A 19,440-nucleotide genomic window follows, 5' to 3' on the forward strand; every position below is an offset into this window, starting at 1 on the left:
CCACGTGTCTAGGCCAATGCTGTCAGACCTCAAAGAAGAGACAGATGAGGGTCAAATCAGGTTAGTCCTTGTGGAAGAGAGAAAATTATTGATGGTTTCTGTCCAACAGGAAGGTCTAGTGTCTAGTTTCATTCATGGCATAGTAATCGAAGGCAGTGGTCTCACCTCTGTGTGTCCAGAGCTGTGTGTGTCATTCTCTGTACAACCCCAAATCCTTGGTCTTTTTAGCCATCCATGTCCCTGCCTCTTGGTTTCTTCACTGGCATGTCCCCATAGCGTGTAAAAACATGTTTATTCCATGAGTGGAGAAGTGAGAAAAGGTGGGCAAACCCATTCACCATTTTCAGAGGAGCAGAGAAGCACCACCTGCCCCCCCACTGTCTGGTCAGTCATTAGGGAGTGTCTGCTTGTTTTATGATCTATCTCTCTATCTAATTATCTATTTTGAAGTCGTAGGAAAATACATACAACATAAATTTATCATCCTAATCACTTTTAAGTATACAGTGTGCTGCCGGGAAGTACATTCATTGTACATCCGGCACCACCATCTGTTTCCAGAACTTTTCCATCTTCCCCAACTGAAACTCTGTACCCATGAAACAGCAGCTCCCCAGTTCTCCCCCCAGCCCCTGGCAACCACCATTCCACTTTCTGTCTTTTATGAGTTTGACGACTCTAGGGACCTCATGTAGATGGAATCATACAGTCTTTGTCTTATTGTGACGGGTGTAGTTCACAGGTTACTGTCCTCACGGCTCAGCCATGTTGTAGCCTGTGTCAGAATTTCCTTCTTCTAAGACCAGAGACCGCCATGTGTGGATACCATAGTCTTGGTCTGTTCTTCCATCCATTGACAGACACTTGGGTTGCTTCCACTGTTTGCCTATTGTGAATAGTGCCGCTGTAAACAAGGGTGTACAGTTCTCTCTTTGAGTTCTTGCTGTCAGTTCTTTTTTGTGTGTATCCAGAAAAGGAACTACTGGATCATATGGCAATCCTAGGTGTAATATTTTGAGGAAGCATCGTACTATTGTCCATAGTGACTGCGCCATTGGAAGGGGGGTTTCAGTTATTTAACTCTTCCCGTGTGTGGCTTGCCTTTCCTCCTTGAGTTTTGCAAATGCAGTCCTCCTCCTTTCTGCTCAGCTAATGTCCTTTGAACCGGACTTGTTAAAATCTGGCCATAATGGACAGGTTTGGGTTAGCACCTCCGGTCGGCTGGTTGGACCACGGCTGCATCGTCGGCCCAGATTTGGGGCTGTTGGCTTTCTCCCATCCACCTTTAGAAAGTTCAGTTTATTCCATTGCCCGCCCCCCACACCCCACCCTGGGCAGATGTGCCCAGGGAAGTCCCAGGCAGCTCCAAAGATTAAGCTAGAACCAAACTGGCGCTAGACTTGGAGCTCTTAGAACAGCTGCTCAGCTTCCCTCAACTCCACCATTTTAATTGTGATTAGTAGGTTCATTTGCATCTAAAAGGAGTCATTTTCTTATCAGCACCATTGAGTTGGGAACCAGTGTGCTCCATTTATATAGAGTGGCCCATTTTAACCAGGCCCATTAAGCAGTAAAAGTAAATGTGGGTGTTTTACAAATGCAAATATATCATGCAAATAATGTACTTTATGCTGAATGATGCCTTGGTTTTCATATGTAAAATTAGAAACTGTGTAGCATGGAGATAATGATAAACACCTTTGCATCTGTTCATAAAATGTATCATGAGCCGTATGCATCTAAAATCCTAGCGGGGGTTTTGAGCAGCGTTTCTTCAGTGGACCCAAACGTGCATTCCATATTATCAGAAATATACATGTACTTATCTAGTTATTTATATATTCCTAAGTAATCAAGAAATCACAGAAAAGAGTAATCTAAATTACCTAACCTATTACTTACCATCAATGATGAGATTTATCATTTCGTTCCCATTTTTAAAGATTTTTAAGTTTTTATCTGATGATGACAGAGAAGAAATGTTACTATATGGGGTAGTTCCTTGGTAAGAGACAGTCTGTAAGAGATTTTTCTTTTAATCCCTAGTGTTTGAAGCTATTCTGACTAGGATATGCAGGTACCGTTTCTGCTGCTTCATAAAAACACTTAGTAGAGTAATGACACCCATCTTCTGTGTGCGACAAACTTGGCCACATTCTAGGAGGTAATCATTCTTTAGTCTCTGCCCACGTGAGGTGTCTGCTCTTTGGAAGTCAAGACACAGACCTATGGAAAGTGAATTAAAGGTGTACGAAGACATCAGGTCAGGAAACATCGCAGAGTATGATCACTTCCCAATTGGCTGTTCAGGTAGTAATTACTAAACCAACTCAGCGTAGGGGAGAGGTCCCAGCGTGGGAGTGACCAGGAACATTCTCCCTGGGATTTGGTATTTGAGTGAGTAATAAAGGGTGGATGAGACCTGAACAGCCGAAGAGAACATGGGAAGAGGCCGTTTCAGGCAGAGGGGGACAGAATTGGCTCTAATGGGCCTTGGAAGTACATGGGGTCCATGTGTGTTCTGGAGACCGGGTCAGGTGGGATACTGGGGAGCAGGGAGAACACTCTGGGAAAGAATATAAAGACTTCTGAGGGGCAGAGAACCTGTTGGCTTTGACTCTGCCCTATAAGCTACTGGTTTTGCCACACTTTCATAATCACCAAACGCTTCAAATGAGAAATTATGTGGTAACTCAATACCTAAGATGCAAGAAAAAATCACATCCCTTGTTGACATTGGGCCAGGACCTCACCTAGACATCCATCCCCCACCCCCACCGTTGGCAGCTCCATGGGCATCTCCTGGGGTTTCCCGAGGAGCAGTTTGCAAAGCAGGGGCAGAGCAAGTGATGATGCTGTGTTGTGCTTGGAGAAGGCTGCTAAGGTGTTAGGCAGGGCCCCCTGGGGTCATGGGGGAGATTTGTTCCGGTACTAGTAGGGACACCTGCATTTCGGTTGAACCCAGTAGAGCAGAAACACAAGAGACCTTAGAAAGAAAGACTTGGCAGCAATGGGTGACAGCAGACTGGAGCATGGGAGCGGAAGGTGTTGGACACTCCCGAATTTTGAACTTGAGAATTTTACAGGTGATCACCAAAGGATGAGTGATTCTTTTTCTTCTTTGTTTTTGTGAGGAATGTGAGTTACACTGTAAACTTACTGCCTCAGCAAGCATTTGATAGGTGCCAGCAAGCACTGCGGGAGGTGATGGAGATGTAGGGATCTTTTGGTGTTGTGGAGAGTGAGTCCGCCGCTGGAAAGCGAGACTGCCACGGACACCGTTATGGGTTGAGTTGTCCCCCCACCCCGCAAATTCATATGTTGATGTCCTAACACGTAGTACCTTAGAATATGACCGGATTTGGAAATCAGGTCATTGTAGGTGTGATTAGTTAAGAATAGGTCATATTGCAGTAGGGTGGGACTCCTAAGCCAAGATGAAAAGGGGAAATGTGGACACAGATGAGCACGCACTGGGAGAAGGCCACGTAAACATGAACGCAGAGACAGGGTGATGCCTGTGTAAGCCAAGGAATACCAAGGATTGTTATCAAACCAGAAACTCAAGGAGAGGCATGGAACAGATTCGTGCTTAGAGCCCTTCGACAGAACCAGTGTTGACCTTGGACTTCTAGCCTCCAGAACTGAGAGACAAGAAATTTCTGTCATCGAAGCCACCCATCTGTGGCACTTTGTTACGGCATCCCTAGAGGACTCAGACGTGAGAAACCCAGGGCAGTGTGGAAGTGCCCATGGGGACCAGCGGGGAGGCCGAGGCGGAAAGCCTGACCCTTCGCTTACGGGATTGGTGGGGTGACAGCCGAGGATCATGTCAGGACACAGCCAGAGGTACATTCCAGAGTCTACAGACAAGGTCAGCTGGAGATGTGGAATTGGAAAAGCCGGATTTTCCATCATTCCATAAACTCTTCTAGGAAAGGAATAGGAGGGAAGAAGAGAGAGGGCTAACATTCTAGGAATGCCCATAATTATGGGGCCAAGGCTGGACAGGGAGCTTGCGGGATGTATAGAAGGGAGAGTGGGACAAGGAGAACCAGGCTGGAAGGGTGTTTGGGGGTTAAAATTGGAAAGAAGTTTAAAGGGGTAATGTCACAAGTCATCGAATTTATGTAATCAGGAAAATACAGGCAAGCTTCTCTTGCGAGCACGTGGAGGAGGGGAGGGAGGCCGTCGTGCCACCAAGGACCCTCTGCCCTGAACGGCCAGGGGACTAGGAGGCCTGTGGTGACGTCCACATGAGAGGACTGTGTCCAGTTGTTGGAGACAGCGATGTGATGGGGTGAAGGCCAGGCACATTGTGCCAACTCCGGGGGCTTTCTTAGTGCCTGGCAGAGCTCTGGGGGCTGAGCGGGGTCTGAACGTGAGTTGCTGTTTGATAATGGACGAGATAAGAAGTTACTAGCCCTCGGAAGGGAGGGGCAAGTGGAGACAAGGGGTACCATGAGTAATGGAGGAAGGGGAGGTTCCAGAGGAGAAGAGGGCAATAGGGTGCTACTTCGCAAGGAAGAAGGTGTAGACGCAGGTGGAAATAACGGGGCGAGTGAGCTTATGCGGAATGGCTTTGGTTTCAGAAAAGAGGAGGTGACATTGCCAGATGGAGATGTGGAGAGGGAGGTTTGGGATTTGGCAAGTGGGAGAAGATTGAGGCCAGCTTATTAGGTAGCTGCCTGCCAGGCCAATGGTCCTCACCTGGGGGCAGATTGGTCCCCCAGTGGATGCCTATCTGGAGACATCTGTAGTTGTTACAACAGGGGAGGGCTTAGCAACTGGCATCCAGTGGGTAGAGGCCAGGGAGGCTGCCGAACGTCCTGTGATACACAGGACAAGCCCCCATGACAAGGAATTCTCCAGTCCCAAATGCCGGGAGTGCCGAGGTTAGGAAACCCTGCCATGGGTCAGATTCACACATGTGTCCAAGGGGGGATCCTGAACTTCGACATGTAGTTAAACTAACACGGTGGCTCTTACTGCAGAGCAGCCACCTGCCTCCGTCCGGTTCTCACTGCAGGTCTCACAGCCCTTTCAACCCCCAGCACCTCCGGGGCCTTGGCAGTGACGGGCACCCAAGAACGCTTCATAGGGTGATGGGTCATCCATTTGGATGAGTCTCTCGTTTTCATACTTGGCTAAGATAACAAAGCGACTCTGTCTTACCGTGGTCTGTGTTTTGCCCTCAGGGCGATCTTGCCATGCTCTCTGCTGTGGCTTTTGTGGTCCTGGATCCTTTTTGTCTAAATGTTTCAGTAATGCCTTCTCAAGAATGGCCAGTCCTGGTATGTTTCCACCAGGCCCTGGAAGATCACTGTGGGCAGCTGTACTTGCCACTTTGGATCTGCGCAGGGTTCTCTCTCTCTCTCTCTCTTTTTAAGATTTATTTGAGAATGAGAGGAAGGCAGTGAGAGAGAGAATGCACACAGGCATGCGAGCAAGGGGAGGGACAGAGGGAGAGGGAGAAGCAGAGAATCCCAAGCAGACTCCACACTGAGCATGGAACCTGACGTGGAGCTCGACCACATGACCCTGAGATCATGACCTGAGCCAAAACCAAGAGTCAGACGCTTAACCCACTGAGCCACCCAGGCACACCGAGTTCTCTCTGTTTACTGTAGCTTTCTTTAAAATAGGTGGTATCTGTGAAGTTGCTTCTTGCAGCCTGTTGATTTTTATAAACTGTTTATTGTTCTTTGGGACTGAGGAACATTCGCAATGAGACCATCTCGAAGCATCTGGAAAGAAAAGAGGAAGAAGAAGGCATGGCTCCCTCATCCATTACAGGAATGGAGCGCCGACCTGGGTTGGCGTTCTTGGTTGGCACCAAGAACGTCTCTTCGCTTCCCCGAACCATGTCGTCCTTGTCATCAGGACCACCACCCGGATTCTTGCAGGTCCCCAGGCATCCTTTTTGCGTGCGTTGTCTCGTATCATTGCCCCCACTTGATGGGCGTGTAGTTGAGACTTGGCCAAGTAAGACGTTCAGGTTGTGTTTCACACAAATTCCTGTGCCCAAATCTTGTGCTGGCCCCGACTGTCATCATGCTCGGGTTTTTTGGGGAAGGTTATCAAAGTACAAGAATGTCCCCAAGAAGGCCGAACGTTCAGCTGAGCTCTTCAGCGGTGCTTCTCAAATCGTGAGCGATATTTCGTGAAACGGGATACCTTCTGACTTGCGTCTCTTTGTCCTGCTCTAATTTCTTCTTTCCAAACTTCAGTGACTGGTGTCCTTCACCCCAGGGGTTTGTGTTAGCATAAGGTACAGGTCACATTTATTTTTCTGTTATTTTCTGGTGATGAATACACAGAATTAAAACAATAGAATTTCAGGTATTTTGGGGAATTTCCCCACTTTTACAAGTGCTTTGAGTGTTTTATTTCTGGGTAAACACAGTCTGGTGGTAGATGTCACACGTCCAGAGCCATTGCCTTCACACTCGTTTCCAGGGCTAAGAATATGACAGGAGGCTGTTCGGTTGCCTACAAAGTATCGAGCAAGCCCTGGGCTCCGTAAATACTAGATGAGCATAGGCTGGCCTCACGATACCCTTTCCTTTTCCTCAGTCGGGTTGGGCTTTCTGCTTTATAGTGTGTTGTGGACCATTCTAGCAGAGATGCTGACTGTCCCTTCACAGACAGCACGTAGGTTGGTGCTTCACTGCCCAAAACTCTTTATTTAGACTTCGATTTATTTCTTTTAGAGTCTTTCTTGCACGAGTTTCTTCACTCATTGGCTCTCCCCCCTCTCTCTGTCTCTCTCATTTTACATTTTAAAAAATTTAGTTGTGGTAAAATAGATATAACATGAAGTATTACCATCTTAACTAGGTTTTTTAGGTACACCATCCAGTGGTATTACTTAAATGCATTCACAGTGTTGTGTAGCCAATCTCTAGAACTCTCTTCATCTTACAGAACTGCAGTACCCATTAAACAACTCTTTACCCTCCCCTCCCCTCCGCCCCTGACAACCTCCATTCTCCTTTCTGTCTTTATGAATTTGACCACTAGAGTCAAGTACCGTTCTTGTCCCTTTGTGTCTGGCTTATTTCACTTAGTATAATGTCAAGGTTCACTCATGTTGGAATATCCTGTACTCTCTTTTAGATACACCAGTTCATATTTGGTAGCTGAGTTCTTAGGAAAAAAGAAAAAAGTAATTTTCTTAATTTGCTTTTCATTAGACTCACAGAACCCAGGCCGGAGTATGGGTCTTGGCAGAACCTCTCAGGGTCTTGGTTACAGTCTGTCTGGTTCTCACAAGGATGAAAGCTCGTGAGTGGAGGAAAATCCCGTGATCGAACACATCATTATGCCAAGAGCCACCTTAGGGCTGTATGACCTGTTGAGTCATGGTGTTCTGTTGGGAGTTGGAAGTCATGCAGCTTCCAGGGTACAGCCTAGGAAGTGAGTGAGGGCTGAGACCAGCAAACGCTAGGCCTGCTGTTCAAGATGTATCATGTCTCTCTTGGGGTTTGTGCTGGTGTAGCGCTGGTCTTCATGATCGGCCTGGGTCAGTGTGCTCGGATGCCAGTTCACAAACTGCTTTTCTGGCAGTCGGAGCCCTCTTAACCTGTTGGTCAGCTGCCTTTGTCACAGGTGGGTTTGGCATATAATGCTGAAGGTCATGGAATTTTGTTAGAGTGTTATTGAAATGAGACATTTGTGGCACCCGCATTGTGGTGTTTCTGCTAATTATGAGCCCATGTGTCTGTCTTTCCCATATGGTGAGCCTGATTGCTTTTTCTAGCCTGGGATTTTGCCTTGAGATTCTTTTTGTTTGTTTATTTCAAGTCTTTATTTAAATTCTAGTTAGTTAACGTATAGTGTAATATTAGTTTCAGGGATAGAATTTAGTGGTTCATCACTTACGTACAACACCCTGTGCTCATCCCAACAAGTGCCCTCCTTAATCCCCATCACCCATCTATCCTCTGACCCACCTCCCCTCCAGCAAACTTCGGTGTGTTCTCTATAGTCAAGAGTCTGTTGTACAGTTTGCCTCTCGCTCTCTTTTTCCACCCTATGTTCATCTGTTTTGTTTCTTAAATTCCACTGTATGAGTGAACTCATACGGAATTTGTCTTTCTCTGATCGACTTACTTCTCTTAGTATAATACACTCTAGTTCCCCCCACCCAACTTGCAAATGGCAAGATTTCATTCTTTTTTATGGCCGAGAAATATCCCATTGTGTTTATATCTATCTGTGTGTGTGTGTATACACACACACACACACACACACACACACACACACACACATATATATACCATGTCTTCTTTATCCATTCATCAGTTGATGGACATTTGGGCTCTTTCTGTAATTTTGGCTGTTGTTGATAATGCTGCTGTTAACATTCGGGTGCATGTGTCCCTTCGAATCAGTATTTTTGTATCCTTTGGGTAAATACCTAGTAATGCAATTGCTGGATCGTAGCTCTATTTTTAACTTTTTGAGGAACCTCTGTACTGTTTTCCAGAGTAGCTGCACCGTTTGCATCCCTACCAACAGTGTAAGAGGGTTCTCCTTTTTCCACATCCTTGACAACATCTGTTATTTCCTGTGTTGTTGATTTTAGCCATTTGCCTTGAGATTCTTAGTGAAATACCATCCACAGCATTCTTCATGGAGAAGGATAGACCAGAGTTTAGTGCCAGCAGATTAGAAGAGGAACGTGGGAAGAGGAGGCATGATGTGTATGTGATGGTACGGTGGGCCGGCCCTGGAAGCCCCAGTCTGGTCTTGGGCTCATCACTAACCAGCCTTGTGATGCTTGGGCAGCTCCCTCCACCTCTCAGGGCCTCCCATCTCCTCAGCTCCTCCTTCTGCCCTGCCCGTCCACAGCATGGAGGATCCCATTGGAAAACTGTTGATTGCTGTCCTTTGTAAATGGTAATTTGCTATCCCAGCATCCTACCCTGTGAGCACCATTGTAAGGTGATTAAAACCCACTCCGGTAGGCTTAAGGGGTCCCTCGTGGCCACTTCTCATGGCAGTGACCATTTACAAGTCACCAATGCTTAAGTGACCGAGCGTAGAGAACCCCCGACCCCTCTTCCCCCCGCATGTGTCACATTCACACTCCCCTCCCCTTGATTGGCCACATGAACTTGTGGTTTCCAGGGTACTTCAGCAACTCCTGTGAAGCCCTCCGTTAGCGTCTTCTCTAAATTCCTATGGCTAATAAACACTTCAGGTAATTTCATATAATTTTTGAAAACCAACTTTGAGCCTTAAAGGCCAATGAGCTGGGAGCATCACCAGATGGAGGGGAAAAAAAATAATCAGTTTGCTACCTCCCCACTTGCAGCCACTAGGGCCGCATCCATTGGCCTTTCCATAGTCAAGTATGTCTCTTTAGATATGGTCACAGGAGGTTGGAGCTAGGTAAGTTCCTAGAGGCCATAAAATATGGCTTTTAATTTTTCCCCTGTGTCCTTCTCTACCCCAAGGACAGTTCTCAGTAGGTACTTAATGAGTCCTTGAATCCCGACAGCCATGTTGAGGGGCCATCCGAAAGAAGCACGTAGACTCTGGCCAGTGAGCTACAATTGCAGTGAGCATGGTAGGAACCAGCTTAACTTGAGCTAGAAGGAGACCAGAGATGAATTTGTCATTGACAGTGGGGGCCAGGGAAGAACAGGTGGGTGAGCCAGTCCAAATCTCTCTCCACGACTGGAGTATCCATTATGCGGGCATCGTGGCAGGATGACTAGAATAGTGATCAGTGACTTAGGTACGTTAAAAGGATGTTGTAGAAATCGCTGAGTAGATTTCTATCATGCAGAGAATTTTCCTTATCTTAAACCACTGGATTTACCTGACCTCAGTTCCCCACGTTCACTCCATGCCAGGCGTTTCCTCAGTGTTCAGCCAAATCAAGGTCAGGATAAAGAGGAGATTTGGATGGAAGTAAGCTGGATATTCAGGCTCCTGCAGTAATACTCAATTATTGAATTCTCTCGAAGCACCAGCCCCTCTATAATGAAGTCCTCAGTTTTTAAATATCTTTAGAAATCAGGTGATTCAGGATCGGCAACAGCCAGCTTGCTGTTTCCTGCTTTCTTATAAAAATAAGATGATAAAAATCCCAGGGAGATGGCTGGAGTTGTTAAAAGATAATCTTGAGCATTTTAATGCACATTATTTTTCATGCACCTTTGAGCCTTGAAAGCCTCCATGGAATAGGACAGGAATCAGATGGAAGAGAAATCAGCGTGCCGTCGTCCTGCGGCCCTGAGACCCCCAGGCAGGTCTGGTGTGCTGTGCAACCTGGCCGCTCAGAGGCCCCGCCTGCCAGAGCTGAGAGGACTGCAGGAGAAGCTGTAGCTTCGATGCCTTCTTCTCGCTTACTCTGAGTGTAGTCAACCCCAAACAGAAATAAAACAACAAGGTTCATCTACATCCAGGTTCGTAGTGTCTGTTCTCTAGCACCGTTGGCGTCATTTCGACGTCGAACAGTATTTCTACGCGCTGTAGCTCTCTTCTCCCTCCCTCTCCGCCCCTCACCAATCATGTAACGTGTCCCCGTACCTGCCGTGCTGCTTGTACCTCGCAGGTAACGAAATCTTGGTCAGCACAATGTGTCACTGGTGTTTCTCCTTGTTAACAGTATTGATCGCTGTCCTGTACTCCCAGAGACCCCGGCTGCCTGGTAAAGTGTTCATTATGTAGACCTTCGGGTTTCTTATTCCGTGTGCGCATGCCCACCACATTTACACCTCTGTCAGACCAGCTTGTGACTTTTCTACTGTGACTGACAGGGCCTTAACCAGTATCACTTGCCACGGACTGCCTTAGCGAAGGTCACCTATGCTGCCTCTTGGGTTGGAGGTAGTAACATGTTTGACTGAGTGCTTCTAGCATGAATCTAAACCAATCCTTGATTTAGAATAACCGACTTCCCACTCCAAGGATATTTTACTAAGACTGGCTTGATTATAAAGTTTTTCACTGGGCGTCTTAAAACAGTGAGAACGTTCATCTGTAAATGTAGTGAAGCGTCTGTGTGTGTATTGATCTTATTTTCTTGCCTCTGTCTCCTCCTCCCAGACTGCGGGTGGTAGGCACATCTGCAAAATGCTTTATAGGGTATGGAGGGCAACATTTTAAGCAAAGAAATAGAACACAGGATCCCAAACAAGAGGATGGGATGGGGGAGGGAGGGAGTCCATCAAAGCCATTTCTGTATGTTAAGCATTTGGTGAGGAGAAAAGCCAAGAAAGGCACATGTGCGTTCATCCCGGGCAGGTGTCACTAGGAAGTGACGGAAAACCCACTTGGTCCCAGAAGACAAGGATAGAAGTTCTCTGCCACATAAATTCATAAAATTAGGAACCAATTAGCAGCCATGCTTAAGTGATTACGTTGTGATGTTGGACTCTGTGCACGTGCCATTTCTTTTACCTGCAAATGATTTCAGTGCCCAGGAGGGAGAAGGGTCAGGACCGTAAGCAGAATACGCATGCAGACGGGTTCTGCGCTGTGAATCACGAAGCCCATTCAACTTAATACGAACCGGGTGGTTTTTAAAGACGCATTTTCGGAGGGTGTCCATAACGCGTCATTGGGAAAGTGTTTTGAGGCCTTCTGAGTGATGCGTTTGGAGAGGCGTCCGTTCCGAGTGCAGCCGGGGGAGTCCACCAGCCCACGCTTACTCTGGTTTCTCTTCTGTTGCAGCACATCAGGTCCACCCATCTGGCCGGGCAGTACCTTCTTCAAGAGAAATGGAGCCCTTCTGCAAGGTAGGTCTCTCGGAGCGCCCCCTCCCACCCCCCGGCACTGGGCCCTTGTGCTGGTAGCAGCCAGGGGAGCCCTGTCCTCTTCAGGAGAGGGCACTGTCTGGAGAAGTGCGACTGCTGTGGGTTGGGACTGTTTGTCCAGTTCTCTTTCTTTCTTCCTACTCACGTCTCCTGGTTGCTATGAATTGTTAGTCCGAAACCAGGACTGGTTTTTTGGTCTGCCACCACTGGCCCTGTTTCGGAAGCGTCGGCTTGCTTTGGTGAAACTGGAATGACGTGGCAGTTAAGGTATGAGAGTAGCATAAACTGAGCTAGTCAGCTGGTGAAAACACACTCCGTTATGTATTTCCAGTGCTCGAGCAAATGAGGAATGTTCTGGGTGTTCTGGCGCTTTGGTGATTGTGGTGGTGCCTTTATTCCCTGCTGGCCCCTAACATCCCCGTGTGCCTAGAAGGCTGGCTGTGGGGGGTTGCAAGGCTCAGAGTTTAGTCACCCCTCTCCTGCCCCATGAGCATCCCTTGCAGGGGGACGTCCTTGTAGTCCAGCTCACCCTTTGCTTTGCTGTCAGTCCTGTCCAACCTGCTCAAGGAATTCCAACTGCCTTTCATCTCTGCTTTGGCTATTAAGTTTCTTTTGAAGTGACTGAATAAAGCGAAAGAAGAATAAATGTTAAAAGTAGCCGTGAGATGCCTTCTAGATACTTCTGGATTATCACTGTTTTGGAGGTCTGCTGTGCAGATAAGCTGGAATCGGTGGGTTCCTGAGGTTTCTAGTTTCCTGTCCCCATTAGCCTCTGTCGTTCGGCTGGGTGTCAGAGGGGCACAAAAGCAGATGGGTCTGGTGGTACCGAGAGCTTTAGAACCGCTCTGGGCTTCTAGTGCGGAGTGGGCTGTGCATTTTGGTTGCTTTAGAGCCGGTAAGCGTCTTTTCCTGAAGGGCCGGCCAGGTGTGCGAAGGAGTGGACTGTAAATGTGGCTGAGAAAGGGGACATTTATCTTCAGGTTTCCTGAGTACCTCAAAGAGATGGCATCGCATTTCTGTTGTTTTATAGGCCATGTGATTACATGTTGTCTTTGTAATAGCCTGTGAAATCAGCAACTGAAGGATTTCCTTGCCTGTTTGCTTGGTACAGGTGAAATTCAGGCAGGCAGCTTTGACTAATCCTTATTTTAATGACCATTATAGATATCTTAAATATTTAAGGCAAAAAGGGAACTCCCTCTACTCTCAAAGATTAATACATAATTTTGAAAAATCTGTTCTCCCTTCAGATAGCATTAAACGGAAACCAATTATGATGAGCCTTTGGGAGTTTTTTCAAGTGAATTTCAGTTATGTGCATATTTATTTTTCCTCTAGATCTATAACAATGATATGAATATCATTCGTGTTTGGATTATTTTCAGAAGAGGGATTTTATTTAGCCAGGACATTTTCTTACAGGATTTTTAATTCATTAAGTTTCACATTAAGTAAGATTTGCTCTTACGATATTAGTTTTTGGTTGTTTCTGTCCGGCAAAAGCATGAAGAAAACATCAGTAAGGTTCTGAAGTTGCGTGATTTCACTGTGAGATTATCTCATGGGTGTGGACCTTTTTTCTCTTCCTGATAGGGTTTAAAATTCTAATTTTTCTGAGCGCTGAGAATCACATTATTACAGATTTCAGATGCTTATTCAATCCACATGAACTTCATTGCAGCCCTTCTATTTTTTAAATTTTTATTTGTATTTTTTTGTACATGTGAAAATCAGAAGACTCCTGGTTGGAGTTTGAGAGGGTGGGCAAGGATTTGCTCATTTTTTCCTGCGACAGTTCTTTGCTGTGTATTTGCTATATCTATATTTATGGTGCTGAGATTTTTCAGACTACGTGCCTGTTCTCAATTCATATTTTTGTGTTCCTTCGTTGGGTGGTACTGGGTCATCAAGAAGTTGCTAATACCCACGAGCAAAAGTTTTACAGTAAAAACATGGGGACATGAAGAAGGGAGCTGCCCAGGCATGCCAGTGGATGGTTTGGGTTAGACTCAAGTAGAAGAAAACATGCCTGATTTATACTCCCTTTCTCATCTTTATACTTTACGTTTTCAAAATATGCACATGCTCCTTCTTTTCCCCTGTAGCAAGCAGGAGGGCATTTGCTCTGGGTAATGAGACTAGGAAACAACTCTGTGAGTAGGTCCCAGCCACAGGGATTGGGGCTGAAGGCAAGCAGGGTACTCCTAAAGAACCCACTGCCTAGAACTGGGGTAGAAGGTGACATAGAGGCCCAAGGACCGGCCAGCAAAACCCAGCTGACATTGGCCGCCCTCACATGCAAAACTGGCCGAACCGGGCTACACGGGGGGGGGGGGGGGTGTCACTGGGGAGAACCTGCTGTGTGGAGTGGCCCTGGGAGTTGTGACGACAAGAAGGTAGGCATGGCAGAAGGAGCAGCTGTGTCACACCGTTTGGTGGAGGGAGGCGGATTTTTGTCCGGAGGGTGGGAGAGGAGGGCCCGTCAGTTCTCGGGAGCGTTGACACTTGAACGAGGTCTTGAAAAATAGACTGTGGGCGTGCGGAAACAACAAAAGGTATTGCGAGAAGGGGAAACAAGAGTCTATAGGCAAGAGGGCGCATGGTGATGGGGACGTTCTGTGGGGGGCTGTGAACAAGGAACGAGTCGTGGGCACTTTGCGAGGGCGACAGCCCATGTTCTCAGCAGGATCTGCTTCAGAGCACTGCGATGTCCAGAGAGCGTGCGGTGGAAGTGAGACCCTGAAAGGCACAGGATGATAGGACATAATGGTTACATAGCGGGAACCCAAGTGTGTTGTCTCAGAGTTGTTTGGTTTATTAGCTGTCGAGCAGAAACCTAGGAGTTATTTATTTATTTTTTCCAGCATAAAACTAATTGCGAGAACCTACTGGAAAGAAGCACTCGGTCCTACTTGAGTGTGGCCTCCGTGTTTGGTTCTTGCAGAGTCACTGGCGAGAGGGCCTGCTAAATCATCTAGCAGTTTTGGGGATAATGGGGTAAGATTTGGTTTAGATGACACCAGGCATGGATACTTAACATAATTGGTCATTTCATCAATTCACAGTATTTTAAATGCCATTCAAGCTGCTAGAGACAATTTTAGGGTGTTCACAGTTTCAGGGACCAGAGAGTACTTCAGTTCTGTACAATGGAAACCTCGCCGTGCGCCAGAAAGGGACAAACCCTTTGTTCAAAGAGGACCCAGGACAGGTCCAAACAGATGAGTGTGGCTGATTCGGAGCCCTGCAGGAGTGGCCAGCTGACAGGTGTCTCCAGCTGTCCCCTCCTTATATCTGTGTGTCTCTATTAATGGTCTCTATGTATTTGAGATACATTTTTTATTTATTAGTTAATAATGTCTCTCTCTTTTTTTTTAATAAGAAGAGTAAAGCGTTTTATATATTTTTTTCTTTTCCAAACGCCCTAGCGCCTTCCCCCCACCCACACATACACACACACATTCCATTCACCCATCAAACTTAAAATTAGGTTACTTTATTTAAATATCACCCTTGGATGAGTTATTTTAATGAATCAGTGATTCCTAATTAAAGATATTCTTCACCCCTGGTCTGACCCTTCATCTGCTCCTCAGAGGTTTTATCCCAGCGCTACGTACGGCCTTGCTGTTCTTTTTGCTTCCTGCCTTCTACTGAAAGTTCCTACAAGCTGCCGTCATCTTGGCTCTTCCACGTCTGCCCTTGTGGCCTTCGTAGGGCCTGTCGGCCTCAGAGCTCCCTGTGCGGTTTCGTTCAGAGAGAAGCCTCTGCCGCTCTGTGCCCGCTGCCCGTGTGGGCCCACCTGTTTCTTACCTCCAGCCCTGAGCAGGTGCTCCCCGGGCCCACCCCCACTACCCCACCCGCAAACACGTCTCTCTTACCCATCTCTGCGTGTCAGCCCCCAGATTGGGCTGGAGTTACCCAGGGAGGCCTAGGGCCCACCCCCTCAACCCCTTACAGCCCACTCTGGGGTCAGACCGCACACCCCAGCCCTTGTGGCAGAGCTGCGGATGCCACCACCAGCCAGGCCCCCTTGCTAACGCCCCACCAGCCTTCTAGACCCTCCCTCTGCCTTCCTTCTCTCTCTCACTCTAGGACTGGGCCACTGATTGCTATTAAATCTGTGTCCTTAGGATGCAGTGGCGGAATTAAAGTAAATGCCACAACAGCCGTAACAGATTTTTATTTCCATTCACTTCTGACAACCCACTGGATGAGCTAATGAAATGGAGAGAAGACCTCCGAGGCACGTTCAGCGCACAGAGCAGGATCGTGCCACTGCAGGCCCAAAAGCAGGCAGGGAAAAAGGAAACCAGCTCTTCTGCTGTCAGATGCACGCTGTTCTCGGAGTGCACAGAGGCACTCTTGCCATTGGTCCAACACATATGAAGTTGACCGTGACCATTGGATGCCTCGCTTTGGGGAATACCAGTTTCCAAAGGTCCAGGTTGGCTTTAGGTGCGTCCATTCCTGCGAGTTCATGTCGTGCACCCCCTCTCCAAAGCCCTGACCCTCTGCTGTGGCTTTGCTATGCATTTTTACTGCTAAAATGGGAGCAGTACCTCACTTTGGCTGTATTTCCTGCCCCAAAAGGCTCAAGAGCAAGTATTCAGTGTATCAGAAACAAGTTGTAGTGGGAGACGCACTGGATGACGAGCCAGGGGGCCTAGTTGTGGTCCCAGCACTGCCACTTGGTAAACTTTGTGACCTTGGACAAGCCACAGGGCATCCCGAGTTTTCCCTATTCTTCTGTGTGAATTAGGAAGCGGACCTCAGAGGTGGCAGGGGTTTCCTATGCAGTACAAGCTCTGCCCCATTCTGGCAGCTTGTTTCCTAAGAGTGGGTCAAAATGGATTTGAGGCTTAGCTCTAGCTCGGTGCAAAGAGTGCTACCTTCAGCCAGCTGTGTCTGCAGGTGGGTCCAAGGAGAGGAAACAGGGTGGTGGCAGCCTGGCTGAAGATTCCAGCCCCTGAACTAGACAACTCTAAAAGGCCCCATGGATCTTAGGGAGACAGTACATTATAAATTGGGACAGCCTGGAAATGAACCAGTGAACTATGTCTTAGCTTCTTGGGCAGCTGGCTTCAGCCTCTCTGTGGGGATGATGGTGATGATGATGATGATAATAATAATAATAATAATAATAATAATTGTCTCTTGGGGCTCTTGTGAGGATTCAAGAAATTCATATTAGTAAGGCATTTAGAAGATGCTACATTCCTGGTCAGAGTTAGTTATGAGAACATCTTACAAAACTCTGACTGTGAAAATAGGAAAATAGAGCTGAAATCCTCTGAATGTGGTTGATTTCCCTGTTCTCTTTACCTTCCCGGCTAAAATTTCCCTTGTCCATTTGCTGGGGTTAGTGATTCTCAGAACAGGGCCAAAGATGGGATGCCCCCGATCCTGTTGGATGTATACATAGATCTGAAAGATTAGTTCATCCCTTTATCTCTGATTCCTTTCAAATAGGCCTGCTTCCTTGAGAGGTCACCCAGTTCACAAACACGGAGCTATTCCCTTCACTCTAAAATTGCACGTACACAGCAAGTGCGTAGACAGCCACGCCGAGAAAGCACAGAGTTAGCACGCCGTCAGCCCGGGTTCGAAGCCCTCCCTCCCCGGGCACCAGCTGTTGGACCTTGGGCCTCAGTTTTGATTGTCTGTACAATGGGGCTACCAGATGTGTTCCCCAGAATCCTTGTGGAGGTTACGGGAGCACGAGAACGTCCAAACATAAGTCCAGTCCAGTCCAGTGCCTGGCGCCTCCCAAATGCTGTCAGAGCAAAGATTGAGTCACTTTCCACCATTTCATTCCCGGGGTTTCTCATCCTTAATCCTGGCAGATAGATTCAAGGTGAAAAGTTCCAAAACACCTCAAAGGAGCAGACTCCTAATCATTTCTCCTTCACATGCTTCCCCTTCTCGCTGCCAGCGCACCCTTGTTTCCTTCCCTGTGGAACCAGGATGGCGCTGCTGGACCCCATCTCTGCCACGGCCGCAGGCCCCCAGGCCCTGGCACTTCAGCACTTCTCTCCCCAAAGACTGTGTGGTCGGACTGGGACTTGTTCGGCTTTGCCTTGACCCTCCCCCACTCATTTCTTTCACATTTGATTGCAGCCCCTGGGCTCTTTGGCTCCTTTCATCTAATCTGCTCCACAAGCTGACTCTTTTGTCCATTTTGCAAACGAGGGCATCTACCAAATGCATAAACCTCCTGATTCTTGTCCTCAGGCACACCCATTTCAAAAAAATATAGTAATAACAAAGTGGAGGGGGGCTCCCTACATTTCCCCCCAGGTCCTAATTGCCTTCTGTCCTCTTTTGGACTGTGGAGCCCTTTGGTGTTTAGGAGGGGCCCCTTTCTCTTGGCATCGTTTGTCTTATTGTTCTTCCCTGAGTTATCTGTAAAGATATTTACATAACCACTGTCATGAAGTCAGGAGGCTGTTTTTGTTCCCGGTCAAGTGAATTTAAAGGCATGCTGGTCACCTCTCCAATCCCTCACATTCTATGTGGTCACTGAGAACATGCTCTTAAAGCTAAATATAAGGAAATGTGTTAAAAAAAAAATATATATATATATATATATATATACACACACACACACACACACACACACACATATACCTACATACACACACATACATATACACATATACATATATGGGAATGCAATTTTAAAAGAAGGTTTTGGTCAATTTTGACCATCACTGTCTCTTGGGAATCCAAATTTACCCCGTCTGCAGTTACCCCGACTTTCCCACTGTCTCCAGCCTGGTGTGGATTCTGGGAAAACATCAGTCCCGTAGCCTGGATTTTCCTTTCTGGCTTGCACATCAGCTGGTCTCTTTCCCATCGTCCCTAGGAACCATCTTCATGAAAATCCAGTGTTGCACCCCGAGAAAATGGTACCCTGTGGATAGAAATAGGGAAGCGAGAAGGAGTTGCCAGTCCAGTGGGGAACATGACATTGAGAGCTTCCTCTGGGTCAGGCACCTGCTAGGCAGGGTCTGTGGGCTGCCCCTCCTGTTTCTGGGTAACGTCGCTAGGAGGGGAGACGGGCTAGAAGAGGGAGTATTGGAAATTGTTACTCCAGAAATGGCCACTGAAGATAACGGGTGCAAATGAGATTTTCATGGGCACATAGAATGAAAAAGAGGGAAACAGTCCATGTTGAAAAAACATAGATTTATGATAGAAAGTGGTGGGAGTGGACAACAGCAACAGCAGAGATGAGCTTAGTTAGAAACGGGGGAAAATCACGGAAATGAAGCGCAAAGAGTTTCAGAAAGAGGGAAGAGCAAAAAAAAAAGGGGGGGGAGAGGGCAGGGAACACCCACTGGTGCAGAGTAACCAGAGAGGACGGGACTGAGGAAAAGCACAGGAGCACAAGGGCCTTCATTCAGCGCACAGCCACTCGTCTACTTTGTGTCTTTATGGACCTGCCTGTTCAGGACATATTTTATGAGTGAAATCATATAACATGTGACCTTTTGTGTCTGGCTGTAATATTCTTTTTTTTTTTTTTTTCAAGATTATTTATTATTTGAGGGGGAGAGGGGCACAGGGAGCGAATCTCCAGCAGACTCCCTGCTGAGTACAGAGCCTGACACGGGGCTTGATCCCACAACCCCAAGATCACGACCTGAGCCGAAAGCAAGAG

At 47.3% G+C, this 19,440-nt stretch overlaps 1 protein-coding gene across 14 annotated transcripts in view; it reads left to right on the plus strand.

Annotated features, from left to right (window-relative positions):
- Nucleotides 1-19,440, plus strand: part of FOXN3 (forkhead box N3) — a 386,468-nt gene that overhangs the window by 259,690 nt on the left and 107,338 nt on the right. For all 14 annotated transcript variants that reach the window (XM_040641548.1, XM_040641545.1, XM_040641557.1 and 11 more), the window contains one exon: nt 11,692-11,756. In XM_040641548.1, coding sequence (XP_040497482.1) covers nt 11,692-11,756 — 65 coding nt within the window. The remainder of the gene's footprint in view (nt 1-11,691; nt 11,757-19,440) is intronic.

Source organism: Ursus maritimus, unplaced genomic scaffold, assembly GCF_017311325.1.
Source record: "Ursus maritimus isolate PB19 unplaced genomic scaffold, ASM1731132v1 scaffold_25, whole genome shotgun sequence".
NCBI classification, from domain to species: Eukaryota; Metazoa; Chordata; class Mammalia; order Carnivora; family Ursidae; genus Ursus; species Ursus maritimus.